Below are 25805 nucleotides of genomic sequence, written 5' to 3'. Positions count from 1 at the left end.
TTCACAGCCAGGAAAAACACATCACGGACAGTGAAATCTGGTCTCACACTGTGAAATATGGTCTTTTGTGTGCTTTTACCCTATACTATATAGATTTCATGGGGGAGACCGGAGTTTCTCGAATTGGGGGTCCAGACCCAAAAGGGAGTTGTAGGAGGGTCGCAAGGTTACTTCAGGGTGGTCGTGTTATTGCCACCCTTACTTCTGTGCTGCTGCTGGCAGCTCTGCCTTCAGAGCTGGGCGCCTGGCCAGCAGCCGCTGCTCTCTCGCCACCCAGTTCTGAAGACAGCACCGCCACCTGCAGCAGTGCAGAAGGGTAGCAGTACCACAACCCCCACTACAATCACTTTGTGACTCCCAAACTCCTTTTTGGGTGAGGACTCCTACAATTACAACACTGTGACATTTCAGATTTAAATAGCTGAAATCATTAAATTTACTATATTAAAAATCCTATGACAGTGAAATTGATGACCAAAATGGATTGTGAATTTGGTAGGCTCTAATCATGATTCCTTTCAGGGCCACCCAGAGGATTCAGGGGGCCTGGGGCAAAGCAATTTTGGGGGCCCCTTCCAGAAAAAAAGTTGAAATACTACAGAATACTATATTTTCATGGGGGCCCCTGTGGGGACCAGGGCCTGGGGCAACCACTGTAGTACACAGACTACCTGGGTAGCTTCAGGATGCCAGCAGCAACTGTGCCTTCACTGCCTTTGTTACCCACAAGAGTGAGGGATCCGCTCACATCACTACCATCCATGGAAAATGGTGCCAGCATTCAGTGCCATTGCCTAATATTCATAGTTTCATGTTACCAAGCAATTCTGTCTTCATTTCTCCGATCCGTGGCAGGTCACACTCACCATGGCTGGTGCTGTGACAACATGCACAAGCACTCCAAAGCAGAAGTGTCAATAAACATGTCTTTTTACAACTTTATGGGAGCAAGAAAAGGAATTTCAGGATCTTCAGTTTCACTTTCTGTTGTAACTCTCCTGACAATGGTACCTCTGTTTTTTTATCTGTAGCTGCTGCTGTTGTGGTCATGAAGGGCTCCCCCTCCCCACCCATGGAACATCTGAGTCAGATAATGAAGAGAAAGAAGAGGACTCAGAATGACACGTTCAATGAAATCCTGCAAGCCACTGTTGCATCAGCCTGTGAGCACAGGGCCTGGAGGGTGAATATTGCAGGCAGACTGGAGAAGGAAAGAGCAGAAAGGAGAAAGGCCCACGAGTGCCTGCAGGAAAAGGAGAAGGAGATGCACCAGGATATAATGGGGCTTCTCTGGCAGCAAACACAGATTCTGCAGACTCCTGGTAACCTACAGGTTCAACAAACCCAGGCTTGCCTCCTTTTGCAGTCCATAGAGAACTCCTTTGCAGCACTTCCTTACACCCTCCCTCAACATTCCATCTGGCATCTGAGGCCACATCCCTATCCCTATCATTCGACCCCATGGGACATTAAAGACAACCAGAGCTTCATATACGCTGACCTGTGAGAACTACGATAGCTGTATGTGTAGCTCAAATGGACACAAATGTTCTTTCCCCTTGATAAATTATGTTCTATCAATTTATTAAGTTTTTAATGTATTTGCTTTTACAATGCACAGATTTTTCTTTTCACTGATTTTGTTATTGAATAGAATTCTATTATTTGGAACATAATTTCATCTTTATTAGTACACAAGATATGCTGCAGAGTGCCTAAGAGGTCTGAAATCACCCACTTGCTTGTTACTGTGCAGTGACACACAACTCATGGGATCAGTGACAAACACTGAGATGTTATGTTATTATTACACAGGGTAATAATCATAAATTTACAGGAAGGACAGCAAATTTAATAGGTGCGTTGACAGTGTTATATGCTTACATGTACACCAAAAACCATACAATTTCTAACAGAGCCAACACAGCAGGACCAGGTAGAGCTCAATACACCACAACACACTACTGTGGCTCACTGTTAAAGTGCTCCTTCAAAGCCTCCATAAGCCATATAGCTCTGCACTGAGCTCTTCTAATAGTCTTTGTGTCTGGCTGTTCAATCTCAGAAGACAGCTGTTCCACCTTTCCCCCCTTTGCCTCACAGATATTATGCAGGACACAGCAGGCAGCTATAACCATGGGGTGTTATTCTCACTGAGATCCAATCTTGGGAGTAAACACTGCCAGCATCCCTCCAAAAACACATTCAACAGTCATTCTGCACAGGCTGAGCCAGTAGTTTCATTGCAGCTGTCATGGTGGCTGGTGTCTGGTTTCACAAGCTAGGGGAGCAAGAGGTAAGCCGGGTCCCCCAGGATCACTACTGGCATTTCAACATCAGCAATGGTAATCTGCTGGTCAGGACAGTCCCTGATTGTAGCTTTCTGAACAGTCCTGTGCTCTTAAAGATGTGCGTGTCATGCATCTTCCCTGACCAGCCCGCATTAATGTTGGTGAATTGTCCCTGGTGATCCACCAATGTTTGCATAACCATAGAGAAGTAGCCCTTTCTGTTCATGTACTCTGTGGCAAGGTGGTCTTGTGCCAAAATAAGGACATATGTGCCGTCTACTGCTTCATCATAGTTCAGGAACCTCACTGATGCAGATCCATCCACTACGTCCTACACATGGCTAAGAGTCACAGTCCTGCATAGCAGGAGGCAATTAGTGACCCTGCACACTTGCATGATAACAGCCCCCCAGAGTAGATTTTCCAACTCAAAACTGATTTTCCACTGACCGGGAAATTTCTGCAAATATTGAGAAATTTGCTTTCTAGTTATGAGACAGATTGTAATTTCATTAATATCATTGTAAATTCAAAAATCCAGCATTGCAAATTTGCAGTGTGATTGCCACTTGCTTCTCCACTGGCAGTGCAGTTCTCGTTCTGGTGTCCCTGTGCTGGAGGGCTGGGGAGAGCTCGGCACACAGATGCAGGAATGTGGCCTTGTACATCCAAAAGTTCTTGTCTTGTCATTCCAAGCCTGTATTGTAATGCAATCTCATCAGTCAGTGCTCTTTTCTCGGGCCCAGACAGAGTGCTCCACCATGTGCAGCTGCTCCATGAATGCTATCAACAACCTTGAATTTGTTCTTGCTATGTCCCATAGCAATCTGTCCTCTAAGAAACCGTCATGTTCCCTGCTGATTTGGTTATTCTTGCAGCTCTGCAAATACTAGAGGATCGTGCATTCTGGGCTTGCAATGCTTATGACAATAGTGCAGAGCAATGCAGGCTCCATGCTTCAATCAGAGATGGCAGATAGTGAGGAGAGTCTTGTGGGTTTATGGGATTTTGAAAAAAGGAGCGAAAATTATGGGATATAGATGACATAATGGGATGGAGACAGTTGCACACTGGGAAGTTGACCCCTTGCTCCCAGTCATCCTTGCGCAACTCATTTAGGCCCCAGCATGTATTGCCAAAACTTCCCCAAAGACAGTAGACTGGATGGTGGCGGGTTGCACATTGGTATACCTACCCATGATACACTGCACTCTGCATCAATACAAGCACTCTTGGTGAGTATGCGCAGCACAGATGCAAGGAGACAAGTACGAATGCACACAAGCAATATACTAACTGCAATGGTTTAATGCTGGCATCAACCAAAGTTTGTAGTGTAGACATGGCCAAAGACTCAGGTTCAAGCCCAGGATCAGTCATGGATCTGTTGTGTGACCTTGGACAAAGCACTTCGACACTCTGTGCCTCTTCTTGGTTTTATCTGTCTTGTCTGTTTAGTTCTCACACTATTTGAGGGAAGGAACTGTCTGTACAATGTCTAGCAAAATGGAGCCCTGCTTATAGTTGTGGTCTCTGGGTGCTCCTCTAACATAACTAATGATGGAAGGTAAATTTTGTTTTGAAAAAAGATAGACAAAGTGTAATTAAGTGATATGGAAAAAGTGCAATTCTGAGTCTGAAAATATGAAGGCAGTTTCAGCAACTTCAGTAAAGAAAAAATGTTCATAAAACTAGAAACCATGTTAAAAACATTAAGGGTAATTTCTGCAAATATTGAGAAATTTGCTTTCTAGTTATGAGACAGATTGTAATTTTATTCATATCATTGTAAATTCAAAAATACTGCATTGATTTAAATTACATTAATTCATATTTACACCAGTGTAACAGATCACATTTCTGACCTTTATGTTGTCTCCATTGTACCTAGAAATATATATAAGCTTTTTGAGGAAATCTGTGGAAACATCATATAATGGGTACCAGTGTTTCCTGCGTGTAAGAGGCATATTTGCTACATTAAACATGGAACTTATCTGCTCTAGAGGAGAAGTTGCATTACTTCTACTTTTGATGTTCTCCTGTGGTTCTAGGAGATTTTAAATGTGTGGGTTTAAATTTCTCATCGACAAGAATTTTCTGGATACAAAACTGGAAACCTCCCGTACACAGAAAAATGTCTATAGCCTAACTATGTTGTCATCACATGAGACAAACTCCTATTAATGCCATTTGAATACGGGGGGAGAAGGGTACACCTCTTTTAAATAAATAAATAATAAATATCTGAATGCAGTGCTTATAAAAGCTACTAATTACACATCCTTTGAGAAAAAAGTAGTCACAGAACTGCTGCAACATAGCAGTGATAATGCAAATGTCTGCACAATTCCCAACCAAAGTGTTTCACTCCTAACCCTTTTAATCCTTGGCCTCACCGTTATGAACAATAATGCTGCCTAGTAGGAATGAGGAATCTCTATGTGGTTCAAGGTTTTGCAAACTTCAGAAATATTTTTCAAAACATTTGAGTTTCACAAATCAAATATGAGTTTTAATTAAAACCAACAAAATAGAAGCCACTGCTTTACAAAAAGAAGAAAATAATGAAAAATATTTTTGTGCTACTTTGGGAAACATAACTAACATAACCAAACTGCCTAATGATGGGTGTCAATGGATTATACTGAGTACTGATGATTCACATGTAAAAATTAGGGCTCTTGATTAATTACAGTTAACTCATGCGATTAACTCAAAAAATTAATTGTGATTAAAAAAATTAATCACGATTAACCACACTATTAACAGAATACAAATTGAAATGTATTAAATATTTTTAGATGTTGTTCTTCATTTTCAAATATATCGATTTCAATTACAACACAGAATACAAAGTGTACAGTGCTCACTTTATATTATTTTTATTACAAATATTTGCACTGTAAAAATGATAAACAAAAGAAATAGTATTTTTCAATTCACCTCATACAAGTACTGTAGTGCAATCTCTTTATCATGAAAGTGCAACTTAGAAATGTAGGGTATTTTTGTTACATAACTGCACTCAAATAAAACAATGTAAAACTTTAGAGCCTGCAAGTCCACTCAGTCCTATTTCTTGTTCTGCCAATCGCTAAGAGAAACAAGTTTTTTTACATTTACGGGAGATAATGCTGCCCACTTCTTAATTACAATGTCACCTGAAAGTGAGAACAGGTGTTTGCATGGCACTATTATAGCTGGCGTTGCAAGATATTTACGTGCCAGATGCGCTAAAGATTCATATGCCTCTTCATGCTTTGGCCATCGTCCAGAGGACATGCTTCCATGCTGATGATGGTCGTTAAAAAATAATGCGTTAATTAAATCAGTGACTGAACTCCTTGGGGGAGAATTGTAGGTTGCCTGCTGTTTTATCCTCATTCTGCCATATATTTCATGTTATAGCAATCTCGAATAATGATCCAGGACATGTTGTTCATTTTAAGAACACTTTCACTGCAAATTTGACAAAATGCAAATAAGATAGCAATGTGAAATTTCTAAAGATAGCTAGAGCACTTGACCCAAAATGTAAGAATCTGAAGTGTCTTCCAAAATCTGAGAAGGATGAGCTGTGGAGCATGCTTTCAGAAGTCTTAAAAGAGCAACATTCTGATGCGGAAACTACAGAACCCGAACCACCAAAAAAGAAAATCAACCTTCTGCTGATGGCATCTGACTCAGATGATGAAAATGAACATGCGTCGGTCCGCACTGCCTTGGACATTATCGAGCAGAACCCATCATTAGCATGGACGTATGTCCTCTGGAATAGTGGTTGAAGCATCAAGAGACATATGAATCTTCAGCGCATCTGGAATGTAAATATCTTGCGTCGCTGGCTACAACAGTGCCATGCAAAGGCCTGTTCTCACTTTCAAGGGACAAGTTGTAAACAAGAAGCAGGCAGCGTTATCTTCTGCAAATGTAAACAAACTTGTTTGTCGGAGCGATTGGCTGAACAAGGGCTTCTAGGCTCTAAAATTCTACATTGTTTTATGTTTGAATGCAGGTTTTTATTGTACATAATTCTACATCTGTAAATTCAACTTTCATGATAAAGAGATTGCACTATAGTACTTGTAGATGAATTGAAAATACTATTTCTTTTGTTTTTTACAGTGCAACTATTTTTAATCAAAAATAAATATAACGTGAGCACTGTATACTTTGTATTCTGTGTTTAACAGTGCGCTTAATCACGATTAATTTTTTTAATTGTGTGATTAATCACGATTAATTTTTTTAATTGCTTGGCAGCCCTAATAAAAATCTTTGAAAATGGTATTAAATTAAGTATTGAAGCTACTCATATAAAGAAAAGTTTGTCAACAGCGCTTTCTTTCTAGCCATCCATGGCACTGATGGGGCATAAAGTTGTCTTACATTATTGCATTTTCAGACCCATGTGATTCTACATGAGAAAGGTCCATGTATTTGTCAGAGAGGGGCCTCATAAATTGATATAAATTTATGATAAATATTGCTGATCTGTTTATCTTAGTTTAATTTTGTTTTTTAAATAGAAATATATTTTTATTTATATGCATTTCCATGCTGCCCATCACTGTAGTAGTAGGCAGAAATGGCAGAGCTATTAAACAGATCCATATATGAAGTGTGTATGGACTACATCTGATCCCTTACCAACATGGAACTACCTAACATTAATAAGGTAGTCAATCCCTTAGACAGTTCATTAAAATTCCTTTTTGCCCCAACTACTATGAACCAATATGCTAAGAAAGAAGGAGAAGATGGTCTTATAAGGGGAACCAATGGGTAATGCTAAATTTTGCCCTGAATTTAATGTTATTGTTGATCTGCATTGTCCCACAGTTCACAAGTGTGAGTGTGGGGGTTCTTCATTTGAGAAATATATTGGGACCTTGTTTCAGAGTAACAGCCGTGTTAGTCTGTATCCGCAAAAAGAAGAACAGGAGTACTTGTGGCACCTTAGAGACTAACAAATTTATTAGAGCATAAGCTTTCGTGGACTACAGCCCACTTCTTCAGATGCAGCACCTTGATATGGGGGGGAAACAAGCAACTATTAACAGGTGTAAGCAATTAATCCCTGATAGACCAATCTGCTATTGACACATGTCATGACTTTTTAAAGAAATAAATATGCAGAAGTGGACACTAATATAGGTTATGGTTGGTCAAAACATTTCCATTCAAACTGTTTTTTGACTGAGAATTGGATTTTTGACACAACATTTTTTTCTGATTTCCTTAGAAAATTTTAGCATTTTGTAAAAAAAAGAGAACGACCCAAACTTGAAATATTTCTATTCAAAGTGGTGCCCCAGGTGCTTCATGGGAGTCGTGATTTAGGTGCTTATACCCCCATTCTCTTCTATGGGCTGGGCTCTCTGGCAGAACACACAATGGCCAGGGACACCTATGATATGCCTTCTTCCCTCATCATGAGCTCAGTCCACAGAGAAGAATAGGTTCATAAGGAACCCAAACAATTCCTCTGAGGCACCAAAGTGCTATTTTGAATAGAAATACTTCACATTTCATAAAGGAGAAATACACGGAAAAAAATTTGTAGTGCAACTGCTATATCAAATTTTAATAAGGAGAAGCAACGTATCTAAGCAGTACATATGTACAGCTTGTTTCTGTTCAGTAACATGCTACATTGTATGCAAGGTAGAATAGCTGCTCATAACCACAAATTGAATTTGTTTCTGTTAGGGCAACTTTGTTTTTTTGTCTGGACATTAAATAGAACATTCAAAGCTTTGGAAGAATGTCTAAAATGAGCCCCCATCTCCCCCCTGAAAATTGAAACCACGTTTTGTACCTGCCACTCATTCAACAGATGAATGAGGAGCTTGTGCAGCCTGGACGTGGAAGGAATCTATTCCACTACACAAACGTCCAGTATTTCATAATCACCATTTCTGGCTAAGGACAGAGGTAGTAGTGGTGGCACACTTAGTACCATACCCCACCCTCTTTATTTTCTATGTTTCATCCTTGCAAGTGCTTAAAGTGAATGAAAACAAAGGGAGTCAATGTGCAGTAGCCATGTAATTCATTATCCAATTGCTTGTCCACACGTCAGGGTGAAATGCACTATAGGTCCCTGAGTCTCTCAGTGTGCCTAAATGTCTAAGGCCCAATATCTTTTGGGAATTTCAACAGGCCAACAATAACATCTCAAAGGAATGCAATGCTATGGCTCTGCACAGTGAAGTTTTTCCACCACTAGCATTAAAAGTAGATTAGGTATACACTACAGTTGTCATCAGAGATATTTTTTAGTGAGTGAAGTTTTGGGATAAATGTTTATTTTCAGTTCCCAGGAAGTACTAGAACCAAAAGTGCAGAATACTGCAAAATAGGTTATTCTTGCACTATTTCCATTCATGACTTGAATGAGAAGTCATAGAAGTCTTGTTCACTTGAACTGCCAACCAACTTTGGAAACCCAAGAGATTCAGATAAGTTATAAATATGCACTAAATTTTTGGATGTTCCTCTGAATCCAAATTCTAAACACTTCCTGGTGTGCCAATTATTAATGCTAAAATCTATTCTGATACTAAGTAATAAATAGGTTGAAGAAAATCAGCTGGCAGATGGTAAGCTCTTTGGGACAGGAATTCTCCTTTTGTTCTGAGTTTGTACAGCACCTAGAACAAATGGGGTTCTGGTCCATGACTCGACTTCTTAGGTGCTACTGCAATACAAATCATTAAGAATATTAAGAATAGATATAAAACTATTGTGTTTATATCAACATGCTTATTGTTATATAATATTGACATTGGGGATAGATGTAATCCTTTTCTGCAACTGGAAATAATGCATCACTACATTTTTAACCAGAATTATGTACTATAAAAAATAAGATGCCCTGTAAATAGCAATCATGCATTAATGCTTTCTGATTATTAATTCTAGTAGAAAATAAGGGGTGATGAAACATTGAGAAAACAAAACAAAATTAGGTTCCCCAGTCTATCATTTTTAAGAGAAGAGAATCTCACTCCTTTTCAGATTTACACTGGATTTATAAATGCGGCTTATTTAGCTATTAGGCCATTGGACATTAGCACTACTGGTTGCTAAACTGGGTAACAGATTAAAATAATTCATTTGATGTAAGTGTTTTAAATGTTTTGTTTTAATCACCAAATTAGACATTAATGTCCAATATAAGGGTGGCTAAATCTGTTAAGGATGCTTGGCTCTCACCAAGACATCTATAAACTATCGTGTAGTTAGGCTTTCTGGATAATACTAATGCTTATCTTGTCAGTTCTTAATGCATTTCTAAAGCCAGGCATGCCTTGAGGGGAGGAGAAGGACAACTTTAGCAAGCAAGAAAAAAACAAATGTGTTAGAAACAAACTGGTTTGATACAGGGAAGTCCACCTCTTGGCTGTAAAAAGCACATAGTACAATCTAACTATATTTTAACGCAAACTGCACCCTGCACTGTTTTCCCTCTATTAAACATTAGAAGTCAGCTGAGAGAATAGAAAAAACAAACCAAATTACATTGAATAAATGGCAAAAAAATCTACACACAACCCTACAACATTTGGCTAAATGTATCCCTAGTGTAACATTATGCACTTCAATAAAGTTAACCCAAGGAGACATTTGGTCATTTTCAGAGTGAAAAAATGGAACTATTTTCTCATAACACCAAAAACCCCAGGGAAGAGACTTAAGAAGCGTATTTGCATGAGAAAAGAGATATTTTGAGAGAAAATATGAGGAGTTAAAGAAAGCTAATGTAGCAGACAGATTGCAGATGAGCTGCAGAAGAATTGGCTCTCTTGCTAATTTGGGGGGGATTGTGCGATGGAAAAGAGAGGAAATAGAAGGTAGATCAGCAGAGGGGCCAGGCCCAGGGGAAGATTAGGTGCATGAAGTAAACTGGAGCAAGACAATGGAGAACTTTAAAGGCCAGGGGAAAAGTTTCTACTGAATCCCAAAATGAAAACATATGGCCAATTCTCATTTGCAATAGAGCCCCTTTACAACACTCTGTGAAGGGTAAAGACCCATTAAAGTGGGCGCAAATTACAATTACACACACTGCGAAGGCAATATAAATTAGCCTTAGCATAAATGCAAACAAGGCTCACAGTTCTTACCCAAAGAGTAAGATTGAACATGGGGTGGTGGTGGATTTTTCGTTTGGTTGTTTTTTGTGGTCAGGGATGGGAGACAGTAAATCTCTTACTATATGAATACACAAATTTCTCCCCTCTGGGGAGATCAGAGCGCAGGAACCATGGGAGTCGCTGAAGCCCGCTGTTTATCCTCAAGCTGGATGGAGGATTCCTTTCATCTCCATTTTATTTATTATTATGTATTTGTATTGTGGTAGTAGTTAGAGGCTCCAGCCCCATCAAAGCTCTACAGACACCTAATGAAGAAACAATCCCTCATTTAAGACCATGTAATCTATGTGTAAATTTAGAGACAACAGAGAGATACAATAAAGCAACATGGGGGCAGGGGAGTTGATATACAAGGACATATATTGACAGTAATCTCCACTAATTGAGCTGTCTAGCATAAAGCTAGATTCCATTTTTGCAGCCACCGCCCTCCCTGAAGGATATCTGGATAAATGCACTGCAGCAAGCCCTCAGAAAGCACTTGTTGAAGTGGTAGACTCCACCAGACTTGGAGAGAGTGCACCATCTCCTTTTGTTTGTGCCTCTCAGGTTGTATTAGCTCACATACACAGGGAGTGGTGAAGAGATAGGAGGCTGCCATGCTCTCCCCGCATCCCTCCCAAAGTGAGTTAGAGTAGCGTACACAAGGGCACTAGTAGGCAACAAGGACTGTACTCTTCAGGCTCGACCTTACTCTAGCCCTGAGCCAGTAAGTATTTAAGCATAACTTTATGCATGTGAACAGTCCCACCGAAGTCACTGGGACTACTCATAGTCAGAAAGTTAAGAACGTGATTAGGGGGTGAAAATAAAGTAAGATGAAAGACATTTTTCACTGACTCCTGATATCAAAACGCATGTTACCTGAATGTGGCACCTGGTGGTTACTATTTCTTGGGCAAACGTGGAAGGAAAAAGTGGCTATATCAACTGAGAAAAAGTGTACCAATAATAGTTATACTGCATGCAGAATTCATCAGATACAGTTCGTGTGTCCAATGAAAGAGTAATTAATAAATGATTAGTAAAGGCCACTAAACCCATGGGAAATGCTTTCTTGCACATAAGCTTCAGGCAGCTCAGGAAAAACTGAACTAAAAACACAGCTAATAGAAGATAAACACTAACTTCACTAATAAAACAAGGTGACATGCTTGATGAGGGTGATGAGGATGAAAGAGTGTATGGTATATGACACTATTTCCAGGTTTCCTTAGTCTCTTCCAAGAATGTACTAGGTTGTTCGACATTGCACTGCAGACAAAATAAAGCATTTCTGTAGAGTGTGTGTGTGTTTTTTCTTTCTTTCTTTCCAGATTCTTCAGGAGAAATTTAAAAAAGGGGGTATTTGGTCACAATAGTAGTGTTGCTTTATTTATTTAACAGTAAGCAGTTAATGTGAGTACAACATGTTGACAATTGAAAATACAAAGCAAAACATAAGTGCTAAGTATTAATATCATGGGACCCGACTAATTTGCTTATCTACACATCCCACACTTTGCACTCAAAATTAACCACCTCTCTTCACTTGTTAGTAAAGCCTATTTAGTAAGAACTATTACTAAAACACCATTATTTTTATAAAACTTATTACATAGTTCTGTGCTGACACTATAAAGCATTGACATCAATAATTAAAACTAGACTAGACTTGTCAAACAAATGAATATCTTTGCTTATTTTTCTTAATACATTTCACTTACTCATTAATTCCCTTTGCAAAAGCAGACCCTTATGCCAGCATGGATTACCGTTTAACTTCAAGGGGACTCCACATGGTGATACAGTCCATCCATGTGAATCACTTTACACGATTAGGGCCTACTATAATTTGCAATAGCTCTCCTGCTCATTAGTACATAGAAGCAAGATTTTACTATATTAAGCAATTACAAAAGATAGACCAAACTACGAGTAACAAGATCAGCACACTTCAGACTCTGGGTTAGCTGCTTGCCTGTGTGGAGGGCTGATACTTTACTCTCCACTGCTACAGTGGTATGTTGGATAGTTCTGTAAGGTGAGATTTTGGCAAACCAATAAAGTGCCTGAAACCACTATGGTTTCTTGATAAAGCAACCTAGTCAGCAGGCTGTAAAGTGGCCATGCTGGGGGGAGGGAGATTTGGGGTGCCACAGAAAGGGCAGCTTGACCCCACATCCTTCCTGATAAGAATTGTGTTGAAGTTGCTGATACATGCATTTTAAAAGAGCAGGATGTGCCCCAGGAATGTCTATTGGGGTCTCAAGGCTACAACACTGGAAAAACCCACACCTGGTTAATCAGTAATCAGAAGGAACCTCTTGCTTGACCATTGAAACTGCTTACTTAACTAGTTTTCTTTAAGGGACGTGTCATTCTATTACTAATGTATAAATAAGGGAGGAAAGTTTGAGGTAGTTGGACTCGTTTGGGGACTCTTTTGGACTCTTTATGGACTCTCCCTCTGGATACATCTTGCGTTCTCCACCGGCAGACCTAAGATTTGGCCACCGGAAGCCTGCCGCTGTGTCACTCGAGAGCCACACTCAGCTTTGGTAATTATCAAGGGTTGGGGGTATTTCACTAATCTGTTGCGGACGTGTGTAAGTGCTTGAGACTAAGTAAAGTTTAGCTTGAAGTGAAAGCACTCTTGTATTGCCCTGTTTGTACCAGCCATCTATCGGTCGAACGGCCATGTCTCCCCTGATTTATTTCCTGACACCACCTCGCACAGAGTAAAAGTTACCAAGAGCTTTGTGTTGAAAGAACCCTGGGTAACAGTTCAGACTACCCACCTGAACCAGCAACAGCAGAAAATATCACAAGGAGAACAAATAAAGGATTCCTGTTAACTCAGAAGCCACTGTCTGTCATTTTGGAACCACATCACTGATATTTTATTATTATTATTAATAATGTTAATGAGACTAATAAAGGGATCTCTGATGACCACTTCTGACCAGGAGAAATGGCCTTATAATACTTGTGTTTAGCTTTGGTTTTGGTTTATATAAAAATGAGCATTAATTAGTCTATGAATCTCAGCATTCAAACCCTGCTAATGATCATTGATGGGGGGGGTTATATTACAGTTAAACATAACAGAATCTAAACTGATTTGAGACAGGAAAGATCTTTTGAATATCATTTCAAGTACTTCAGAAAATTCTCAATTCCCCCCTGGTCTTTCAGGGTATGTCTACACTGCAATTAGACCCTTGCAGCTGGCCTATGACTTGGGCTTGCAGGGCTCAAGTAAGGGACTGTTTAATTGTGGTGTAGACATTAGAGCTCAAGCTGCAGCCTGAGCTCTGGGACCCTGCCACCTCCAGCCAAGCCTGACCATGTACACTGCAATTAAACAACCCCTTAGCCTGAGCCCCACAAGCCTGAGTCAGCTGGCATTGGCAAACTGTGGGTGTCTAATTGCATAAGAACATAAGAATGGCCATACTGTGTCAGACCAAAGGTCCATCCAGCCTAGTATCCTGTCTACCGACAGTGGCCAATGCCAGGTGCCCCAGAGGGAGTGAACCTAACAGGTAATGATCAAGTGATCTCTCTCCTGCCATCCATCTCCACCCTCTGACAAAAAGAGGCTAGGGACACCATTCCTTACCCATCCTGGCTAGTAGCCATTAATGGACTTAATCTCCATGAATTTATCCAGTTCTCTTTTAAACCCTGTTTTAGTCCTAGCCTTCACAACCTCCTCAGGCAAGGAGTTCCACAAGTTGACTATGAGCTGTGTGAAGAAGAACTTCCTTTTATTTGTTTTAAACCTGCTGCCCATTAATTTCATTTGGTGGCCCCTAGTTCTTATATTATGGGAACAAGTAAATAACTTTTCCTTATTTACTTTCTCCACATCACTCATGATTTTATATACCTCTATCATATCCCCCCTTAGTCTCCTCTTTTCCAAGCTGAAAAGTCCTAGCCTCTTTAATCTCTCCTCATATGGGACCCGTTCCAAATCCTTAATCATTTTAGTTGCCCTTCTCTGAACCTTCTCTAGTGCCAGTATAACTTTATTGAGATGAGGAGACCACATCTGTTCGCAGTATTCAAGATGTGGGCGTACCATGGATTTATATAAGGTCAATAAGATATTCTCCGTCTTATTTTCTATCCCCTTTTTAATGATTCCTAACATCCTGTTTGCTTTTTTGACTGCCGCTGCATACTGCTGTCTAGACATACCCTCCATTATTGTTAAAGAAAAGAGAGAGAGAGAGAGAGAATTGTTCAAGGACCCTAACTCTTGGTGTTAGGTTATCCAGTAAGTCATAGCTTTACAAATTCTTTTTCTCTTCAGCTTCTAGTTCCATACTAAACTTTGGATCCAATTAGAGTCCAACTAAAAGATGCCTGGAATGTGTATGTCTGTGGATTGCGTTGGATATAACATACAGACATCAAGTTCTAATGATCTCAGCAGAACACTCTAACATCATTCCTCCATCAGGTCACTGATATACTGTAACCTAGAATGAACTGGATCGGGGCTCAATATTCTGAGCTCTGCTGTACCACGTATCGCCTCCCTCCTTATCTAAAATTATCACCATCATCTGGTCTCTGTCACTAAACCAGTTCTTTATTGAAGTGAATATCTCTCCATTTATAGCATTTGCCAATATTATACATTAGTATCTTAATTTGGTATTTGACATTTTTCAAAATGTAAGTACATTTTACCTACTGCTCCACCTCATACACTATTGTTGCCAACCCCTCAACACTATTAATCTACTAGTTATGTCCCAAGTGGATATGAAGTGAGAGTTCATATTCTGTGGAGCGCTTCATTGAAAACACTGAATGCCAGGGAATTTTTTATTTTTATCAAACAAATTATTTCACCTCAATAAAAATATAAATAAAGAGAATGTGAGCACAGGATAATGGTTTTCTGCTGCTTAAAAGTCACTGTTCCCTGCACAGTTCAGTAACAGCTCCATTCTGATTATGTTATAAAACAGGTGTATGGTTTGTTTCAGCCAACCAGCAGTCAGTTTTTCCATAAAAGTACATCTTTGTTTTTAAAAGTGCACAGTATTTTTTAAATGAATACATATTACACAAATGTTTACTTACTATATTCAGTGAAGCTCAGGGAATATATAGTGCTTCTACTGATTACAAAAAAACATGTATCTATTAAAGTACAATTTAATGAAAATATATACATGCGATTATGTCTATTCAGTTACCTCAACTTTCATAACCATGAAGCAGTCTGATTAGCCAGTTCTGTCTAATTTAGGTATTTATATGGCGCAGGCAGCCCCACAATCTACAAAGTATTTATAACTACCAAACCCCTGAAAATTACTTCTATCCCCATTTAACAGGATGGGGAACTGAGGCACAGAAAGACTTGCTCAGAGTCACCCAGGAAGTCCATGGCAGAGCAGGGACTTTAACCCATGTCTCCCAAGTCCTAGGTTACATCTGAGCCATTGGACAATCCCTCCTCTCTAGTTTGGGTCCTAGTTCATAATCAGTTTGATATAACTAAAAAACTAAAACAATTTTGGATTGTGGACAAATCTTTGTTATTAAAGATGCAGTTGAATGAAGCTCACATTTCTCCAACAAAATGAATAACACTTACACTGAATTAAATATTTTCTTTCACACTGTTATGTTGCAATTGGAGGGAAAAAACAAAAAGGAAACCTTGTCTGCAGAGTCCCTGGGGAAACATTTCAAAGGCATGAGTTATAAATCACTTAATAGAAAGATAGATTTTCACCTGAGAATAAAGCATTGAGGACGTCGCTCCTGGAAAAGCATGTGGTAAGCCCTTTCAGCACAGGAGAATATATGTGGGGGAAGTGAGGAACACAGTTTGCCAGAGTCACTTAGGTAAAGTTGGGTGACCTGAAAAATAACTGAACATTAACACAGGTGGCAAATTCTAAACCAATATTGTTTCATCTCTTCAATAAGACGCTTTCTTAGGGCTCTCTAGACAATATAAGCAAACTATTTGGGTTCCTTAAACTATTTGTAAAGCATTTCATTAAAGCAATACATACATCAATATCATCACAAGAGTTCTATTTAAGATATGCTATTTTAATACTTAATTATAATAATAGTGGCCAATCGTGGAGATTTGGCCAATTGTTAAAAAAACAGATAATATATTAAGTTACATTATTTATACTGCACATGATAATCCTTCAATGTCCTGGTTTTAAAATCTTAAACAAAAATAGCATGGATGCCCTTTGAAATAATAAGACAGAGATCAATGAAATCAGGTTACAGGTTAATTAATTTATTATATGACACAGCAGTCTCCCTGTAATACTTTATTTGCAATTTAGAAACACTTCTGTAATACACATAATTAGCAGCATGCTCTACTCTCATTGGCTAAAAATGGCAAAAACCAGTTATCCTACTGTTACCCTACATTCCTCTGAGACAAACCTGACATTTAAGGACTGGTAACTAATTAGAATCAGAGCCTTCAGCAAAATTGGCTTGTAAATATCTATAGTTTAGCTCATTTAAAAAATGCTGAGCCTGACTTAAGTACTATTGTATTTCACTAACTGTATCTCTGTATTAGATGAGACAACACAGAGCTACTCACCTACCCTAGAAAGTGAATATTTCCTTTTTCTTTTTGTCATGAATAGCAGAATATTTCAACAAGTTACAAACCACAGACTCGATCCTACAAAAACTTGATATACATTACTAGTCCCACTGAACTTATGTGTTAAATATTTGCAAGATCAGATTCCCGATTAATAAATCAGACTTTTTATTATTTCTATACTATCATTGTCTTAAAGAAATACTACATATAGGCAGGGCCGCCCAGAGGATTCAGGGTGCCTGGGTCAAAGCGGGGGGGAGCTGCGGCACTTGTATTCACCCGGCGGCGGTCAGGGTCTTCGGTGGCATTTTGGCGGAGTGGGGCCCTTCAGTCGCTCCTTGTCTTCGGCAGCCCTGAAGGGCCCCCGGCCGCTGAAATACCACCAAAGACCCGGACCGCCGCCAGGCCAGGGCTTGCGGGGCCCCTGTGGGGCCTGGGGCAAATTGCCCCACTTGCCACCCCCTCTGGGTAGTTATTCACCGAATCAATAAATATTTTATAAGGGTTAGTCTTTCAAGGTTTTTTTTATACTACATATATTACCAGGGTATTTATGAGCATGGTAAGATCTTTCTCATTTTCCACTTGTTCAAAATACTTTTCCTTATTTTTCTTATTGATAACAGGTATTTTAGGGGTTGAAAGGCTCAAACATTTTTGAATAATTGGTAATTTCACTCACTCCTCCTTTCAGCTTTTTCTCTATTAATTTGTTTTTCACTGATATATTTGTAAAAGTTCTTTATATTCCCATATGTCTGCAATGAACATGTCTACTTTTTGTCTGGCCTCCTCCTTCCCCGGAATAGTATCCATTTTGATTGCCTCGTTCTTCTTCAGTATACAATAAAGGATCTTAGAGTGTTCCGCCATCTGCATCAGCTATTTCTTGTTTCATATCTAACTCTTTGTCAGGGGAATTATTGCTTCTTGCACCTGTAGTCTGCCAGGATTTCCCTGCCTTCTTCTATAGTGGTAGATTTTAATACTTCCTTCTGTCTGATCCAAAGCCCAACAAAGCCTATGGGAAAGATAGCCATTAACTTCAATGGTCTTTAGAACAGACACCAACCTACTCCTACTGAAGTCAACTGAACAGCTCCCATTGCCTGCAAAGAGAGCAGTATGGTGTCTTGATTTCTTAATTCCTCCATATCTGCTTTCTTAGCATCCAATATACTGATGAGAGTACTTTCTGAGAATCTATTTCTTAACTGCTGAATTGCAGTGCTTTGTAGTCAATGATGTCCAGCTTCCCTCTTATTCCGACATTTTCAGAAAGTGCATCTTTGCAGGTCCAAAGTAGATCCAGGATTATTTCTCCTCTAGTTGGAAGAGACTAGCTTATGTTCTAGAACAATGTGGTTGGTTCATAGAGTTACACCGAGTGCAGGCTGTCTGAATGATTAAGTCCTTTATGATAATTTTGACATCAAGGGCAAAAATCAGGTCCTGTTGACTTTTACCTCAAAAAACAGGGACAAAATAGCACCAGCTGTGTTATTTTGCCATTGTATTCTGACCAAACAAGAAATACCTGCATAATACACAATGACCATGCAGATAGTTTACTCTGGAAGAAGTGGAAGTAATCCCAGTGGGCAGGCTCATAGGAGCTCAAAGGGTTATGTTCTAACCATACCCCATAATTCCAACAGTGCACTTTGCAGGTTTTGGGAGAAGAGGCAGAAGCTGAGGTCTGGTGTACAAATTCAAGAGCCGGTATGCCATACCGGACCAGCTTCCCCAGGGATAGCTGCTTCCCCAGGGGGCGATTTAAAGGGCCTGGGGCTCCCGGCAGCGGCTGGAGCCCCGCTGCCAGAGTCCCAGGGTACCTGCGGCAGCCAGGAGTCCCCGGGGCTCCTTCAGCAATTTAAAGGGCCCAGGGCTCAACTGCTGTAGTGGCGGCTGGAGCCCCAGGCCCTTTAAATGGACCCTGAGCCCCGGGGCTCCCAGCCTCCTCTGCAGCTGGTAGCTCCGGCAGTGATTTAAAGGGTCAAAGGCTCCCAGCTGCCACTACCGCAGCTGGAGCCCCGGGTCCTTTAAATCTTGATTTAAAGGCCCTGGGGCTCTAAAGGCCCCACCTCGTCCGGTTGAGGCCATGCCCCTTCTGGTTGAGGCCCCGCCACCTGTTCAGGACTCCGGCATACTGGTAAGTCTTTTAAGTTACTTTCACCCCTGCAAATTCAATACATAACTAGTGCATGGGCCTGCCTCACCACCCCCTCCAGCCATAGATGCTACTATAAATTCAGAGTTCCAGTGTCTCCGATGGGAGGGGAGAGGTCTTGGACCCGGCTTCCTGCTTCCCAGAACCCCTGCCATGTCCTCATTCTGCCTCCTCTACCTCTTCCTCTTTCAGGGTAACTCTAGGAGAGATGGCAGCTCAGTAAGGCCATATGCAGCAATGCAAAGTGAGGGTGTGATGTTACACCCCAAAAGGCTTTATGGAAATATGCTTATGAATGTATATATGTCATAACTGTAATATGTTTTATGCTACGTGTGACGTTGTGCAGTCTATATGGTTTTATAAAAACTTGATAATAAGTCAATATAATGTAACTGAGATAGTTTTAGAGAAAATACGGTAATAAGTGAATGTAAGTAACTGGGATATGCCTCATGCAAAAGGTCTCTTGTAAGGTATCATTCCAAAGCTTATAATCTACTGAATGTGATCATCTGATTTGTATAAATGTACCACTCTTGTATCTAAAACTAGAAATATAAAATGTAACTCTGAGGGCCTATTGTAATTGTGTAAAGTGTGGACCATTAATGATGGTTTGGAATCTTGATGACTCCCATTGTCTGCAGATGGCTGTATTTACCTGTGAGTCTTCCTGTATATGTGTGTGCTGGCAAGCGAGTAATGAAGTCTTGCAGTGACATGTGATCATGTCACCTGAACTGGAATCCATCTTTAACCTGGTGCTTTTCCAGTGAGGGTGGGTGGAAACCCAGAGAGACAAAGAGTTCCCGCCTTATGCAAAAGATATATAAAGGGGGGAAGAGAACAGAGAAGGAGAGAAGCCATCATGAAGAATCCCCTAGCTACCACCTGAGCTGCAACAAGAGCTGTACCAGGGGAAAGAATTGTGCCCAGGCCTGGAAGGTGTCCAGTCTGAGAAAAACTTACTGAAACATCTTTGAGGGTGAGATTATCTGTATTTAGTTTGATTAGGCATAGATTTGCGCATTTTATTTTATTTTGCTTGGTGACTTACTTTGTTCTGTCTGTTACTACTTTGAACCACTTAAATCCTACTGTCTGTATTTAATAAAATCACTTTTTATTTAGTAATTTACTCAGAGTATGTATTAATACCTGGGGGAGCAAACAACTGTGCATATCTCTCTATCAGTGTTATAGAGGGCGAACAATTTATGAGTTTGCATAAGCTTTATGCAGGGTAAAACGGATTTATCTGGGTTTAGACCCCATTGGGAGTTGGGCATCTGAGTGCTAAAGACAAGCACGCTACTGCGAGCTGTTTTCAGGTAAACTTGCAGCTTTGGGACAAGTGATTCAGACCCTGGGTCTGTGTCTGGAGCCAGACAGGAGTGTCTGGCTCAGCAAGACAGGGTGCTGGAGTCCTGAGCTGGCAGGGAAAACAGAAGCAGGGGTAGTCTTTGCACATCGGGTGGCAGTTCCCAAGGGGGTTTCTGTGATCCAACCCGTCACACTACGTATGCCATGTAACATATCTATGTAAAGGTATGATGTACTGAATGTATTCATCCTATTTGTATGCATTTATCATTTTTTTATTCAAAGTTATGAATACTGGCTGTGTACTTGCTTGATTTCTAAGTAGCCTTAGTAAAGCATTTGGTCAGCTTCTTGAGAAAGGAATGTACAAATTAAGTGCCAAATCAAGAAACACTTAAAGGACAATGAATCTTGGAAGGATCCAATCCACATAAGAAGTCTACTTGAGGACATTCAGGGTAGCATGTAAACAACGGCTGCTGCCTGTAAAAACTGAGTCATGCATGGACAAGTGACTTGCCCATGTGACTCCAAAACTCCATCTTGGAGTTGGACTTTGCATAGGAGAGAGGAGGGTGTCTCCACCCACAAGAGAAAGTCTATTTAAATCCCTGGGAGATGCCTCCATTTTGTCTTCAGCTGGCTAGGATACCTGAAATAAACTGGAACAAAGGACAGTAATTACAGGGTGGGTGAGTGATTGCTGGACCCAGACTAGAAAGAGACTAGTCTGTAAAAGGAAGCTTTCTGGAATTCCTCTGAGGGTGAGGTTTTTATCTGTATTCAGTTTTCTTACTGTATAAGACATAGACTTACGTGTTCTATTTTATTTTGCTTGGTAATTCACTTTGTTCTGTCTGCTATTAGTTGGAAATACTTAAATCCTACTTTCTGTATTTAATAAAATCACTTTTTACTTATTAATTAACCCAGAGTATGTATTAATACCTGGGGGGGGGACAAATAGCTGTGCATACCTCTCTATCAGTGTTATAGAGGTCGAACAATTTATGAGTTTACCCTGCATAAGTTTTATACAGGGTAAAACGGATTTATTAGGGGTTTGGACCCCATTGGGAGTTAGGCATCTGAGCGTTAAAGACAGGAACACTTCTTAAGCTGCTTTCAGTTTAAGCCTACAGCTGTTAGGGGACGTGGTTCAGACTTGGATCTGGGTTTGCAGCAGGCTAGCGGGCCTGGCTCAAACCAGGCTGGGCACTGAAGTCCCGAGTTGGGAGGGCAGGGAAAGCAGGGGCAGAAGTAGTGTTGGTACATCAGTTGGCAGCCCCAAGAGGGTTTCTGTGATCCAACCCATCACAGAGGGGAAGAGAACCCCTTGCACATGCATGTGACTCTTGGGATGCAACTCACGTATAAGGCAGGATCCCACTGACAAGGAAATTGGAAATATAGCACATGCCGAGACTTCAGTTTTACACTGTTAATACCTGTTTAAGTATTCGTTAACATGCTGTATTGTTGCAAACATTTCTGAGCTATGCAATAGGGGTAGCCTCTAAAAACAATGTGTGGACCACCAAAGGGTTTTAGTGGATTTTGTGCCCCTGTACTACCTTAAGGTTGCCCAGTCCTGCTCTATGAGGAAAGGGCTTGAGGAATTCCATATTCAACAAGGTGGGAGATTTCCAACTTAAGGACCAAATTTTAATCAGCTGCTCCTGCCACCTGTACTTTACACCATTTGTTTCCCGAGTTTACTATTAGGTCATACATGTGACATTTTAAACAGTCACAACCTACAGTCACCTAATGGTGATTCTGAATACTACAAACTCTCTGTAAGTCTTGCAAGGAAAATTACTACCTGTTTGTACAGTTCTTATCACAAGGCCGCCCATCTCAATATAGCACAAATAAAACATAATAATAATAATAATAATAATAATAAAAATAATAGGCAAAATTCAATGCTTCATACTGACCCTGTGCATCTAAAATGACCGGGCTAGACTGAGACATGACATGTAAAACATAATGTAAATTTATGTTATGCCCACATTGCAAGAGTACCAATATTTTGATACTGAAATGACAGACACCTTATTTATAAGTGGATTGGAGTTCATCAAATAAGATTAGTGAAAGAGAGCTTTGCCCAGGCCCAATTGAACCATCACTTTTAGGTACTTTTTTTTTTTTGGTACCCAAATAATCCGTGAATGAAATATTGTTCTGCTTATTGTCACCTCTAGCAAGATTGCTGTTTCACACTAGTAGCACTCAAGCAGAAGAAGATAAGTAACAGGCAACATCATAAAACAAAATAAAGATGGTTATGGCCTGAAGGAGACATTCATAAAGATATGAACAAGACACTGTGTGCCTTAGGCAAAATTAAATTTATTGCTACTAATGCAAAATTCAAATGAGATGTTCCTAATATGAAAAGAACAGAGGTATTTCTTATTGTTTTCCTTTTTAGTGCTTTGGGATCCCAGATGTGCTATATGAATGAAACTCCACTGAAGTAGATCTACATCATAACATTTTTAGAAGAAAATGCTTACCATAGTGGAATAAATTGGAAGTTCTTTAAATGGATTAACCAGCAACAGTATATCTCCAACATAGGTCTGGAAAATAAATTATAATTGGTTTATTAAGTGATAAATTAGATCTTTCAGGAAGTTAATGATTTTCCTTCAGAAAAGACTTTTTGCAAAAGCATCTTAAATCCAGTAATCAACAAACGAATTACAAGTTCATAGTTCCACAATTCAGAACCTTTTAAATTCTTGCTCTTAAAAACTAAGATCCAAATTTACAATTCAGATTGTATTATTATAAAAAGTATAATTAACACTAAATGCTTCACAAAGTAAAATGATTAACAAAGAAATTGCATTGCATATATTATTGTAAGATTATTTGTTAAATGAATCTGCAATTCACCATTTGTTAAGATTAGCAAAAATGAGTGAAGTTCCTATCACACAACCCAATTGCTCCATCATCTTATTATGGGATAGACCATGCTAGTAGTGCTAGCAGAGTTAGATAAATTGAATGGGTATTTAAAAAGTTGTTACTGGCATAAAAGACAGTAATCAACATAATTATGACACAACCTACATACATACAAATAGAATTCTAAATATTGACTACACTAAAGTCAATGACAAAATTCCCATTGTCTACAATGGGGCCAGGATTTCACCCACAATATTAGAACAAACACTACATGAATCCAGTGGGCTGCATTCTCCAATATATCCTGACTGCTTTGTGCCTTACTTTTTACTCACCTCCCAGTGGACTAGAGCTAATGTCTCCACACATCTTCTGATTCCTGACATAAGAGGCATGGCCAGATTGCCATATCAGCTCTTTGGGACCACAAGCAGCCAGTGAAAGGCTTCTCTAGCTTGTACCAGAGAGTACACCAGTGATGGGATGGCCTCAGGAGCCAGGATATGTAAAGGTGACTTTAAACCACCTTTCCCACCCACCTCCGCCCCAGTTTTTCACCCAACAAAGATTTTCCATAACAGAATAACCTTGTTCATACATGGGGCAGCTGAAGAGTAGTTTCTACAAAGAATAATAACAAAAGAACGTAAGAGCAAGCCAACTGAAACACATATATTGGCCCTGATTATTTTAATACTATGCACTATAGAAAACTAAAAATAAAAACTGAAGAATTGTTTGGTGGCAAATGCTTTTCTAATTGATTCATAAAATTCTAATACCATGAGGTGTTTTGTCAAACTGATAATGACTGAAATGATAGCTGTAGTTGTTGAGGAAAAGTAGAATTTAGTAATTTTTTTTCACATATACCTCTACCCCGATATAACGCTGTTCTCAGGAGCCAAAAAATCTTGCCGCGTTATAGGTGAAACCGCGATATACCGAACTTGCTTTGATCCGCCGGAGTGCACAGCCCCTCCCCTCCAGAGCGCTGCTTTACCATGTTATATCCGAATTTGTGTTATATCGGGTTGCGTTATATCGGGGTAGAGGTGTACTAAAAGTAATGTGGACTTCTGTTTACATTGTATTAGAACATCAAAAAGTGTTTTTCAACATATTATTAATTAAATAATTCAGTTAATATTGTACTTTTAAAAGATTCTGCCCACAAACACTGACTTACTTAAAGAAAAATGTTTCAGACATTCTGTTACCAAAACAAACCAATAAAACAAAACAAAGCAAAAAAACAACCAACCAAATAAAAAAAAAACACTAATAAAAAAAGACAAAGGAAACAAACAATGGCCTGAGGGAGAATTTTCCTCTACTGTCTCAATGTGTTTTGTGTTGTCTCCCGGTGGAAAGGACCATGTTGTCTTCTTTGTCTTATACAGCACTATGGACAATGTCTGAACTCAGTTTTAGCTTTACTTTTGTGTAAAAAGACTATACTTAATAGTTTATTTTCATGTAAACAATTATCTGTCACAATACAGTCCTCAATTTGCTTTTTATAATATTTAGAAGCCCAAAGAACGCAAAAATATTATGTCAAATCACTAGGCCCAGGCCCCTGGAGCCGCTCTGCGTCACATCCTTTGTGGAAAACTGCCATAAAGCCAGCACAGGCAGTTTCTTAACCAATCTCTGCAGGATTCCGTCCACATAGGGTGATCCTCTGATGCTGTAGAAATGTGATAGTGAGTCCTATGCCACCTTTTTGCTAGCTGCAAACTGTAAGAGGGTGAGGCCTCGGCTCTCTAATCACCAGCTGATTTCCATATGCCAAAAAGGGCCACTTGGGGCTATTGGCACCCACTGTAAACCCTGAATGCTATTCTAATGTACACCAAAGAACGGATCTGTGCCCAGTCAGTCCCAGGATCAGAAGAGCACATGGGGTGCAGGGATGGGGTGGGCGGTTAAAGATGCCTTTGCATCCATTCTCTGTCTCCCCATACAAGCTTTGCCATGTTCCTTGACTGAAGCCCAGGACCTGGCCCATTGTCATTAGAAAACCAGCAACCACTAGTATTCCAAAATTCTTTTGATGCCATTCAATCATATAATAGTCTTAGTGATTTGAAACTTTCATTGTATTAAAGTTCTGTTTAATTGTTGATTCTTTAAAAAATTGTTCTAAGACACCTATCATTAGCTCATTCTAAAAATCTATTTACATAAATAGTTTAGGCTTATCAAGGCACCCATATTTCCAGTAACATAAAGGTATCAGTTATTCCTATTCAAATATTTCTTACAAAGCAGCTACATTCACCCAGTGTTCTGCACAGGAGTGTATAAGG

The 25805-nt window shown here is 39.7% G+C and overlaps 1 protein-coding gene across 3 annotated transcripts in view; it reads right to left on the bottom strand.

Moving 5' to 3' along the window:
* The window catches only part of MYO16 (myosin XVI), a 588255-nt gene that overhangs the window by 244431 nt on the left and 318019 nt on the right, over positions 1 to 25805 (bottom strand). For all 3 annotated transcript variants that reach the window (XM_054013071.1, XM_054013089.1, XM_054013080.1), the window contains 2 exons: positions 23088 to 23153; positions 16203 to 16330 (listed from right to left, as the gene is read on the bottom strand). In XM_054013071.1, coding sequence (XP_053869046.1) covers positions 16203 to 16330; positions 23088 to 23153 — 194 coding nt within the window. The remainder of the gene's footprint in view (positions 1 to 16202; positions 16331 to 23087; positions 23154 to 25805) is intronic.

This window comes from Malaclemys terrapin, chromosome 1, assembly GCF_027887155.1.
Source record: "Malaclemys terrapin pileata isolate rMalTer1 chromosome 1, rMalTer1.hap1, whole genome shotgun sequence".
In the NCBI taxonomy this organism is placed as follows: Eukaryota; Metazoa; Chordata; order Testudines; family Emydidae; genus Malaclemys; species Malaclemys terrapin.
Note: the sequence above shows the minus strand (reverse complement) of the source record. Positions and strands in the feature narration are given on the sequence as shown.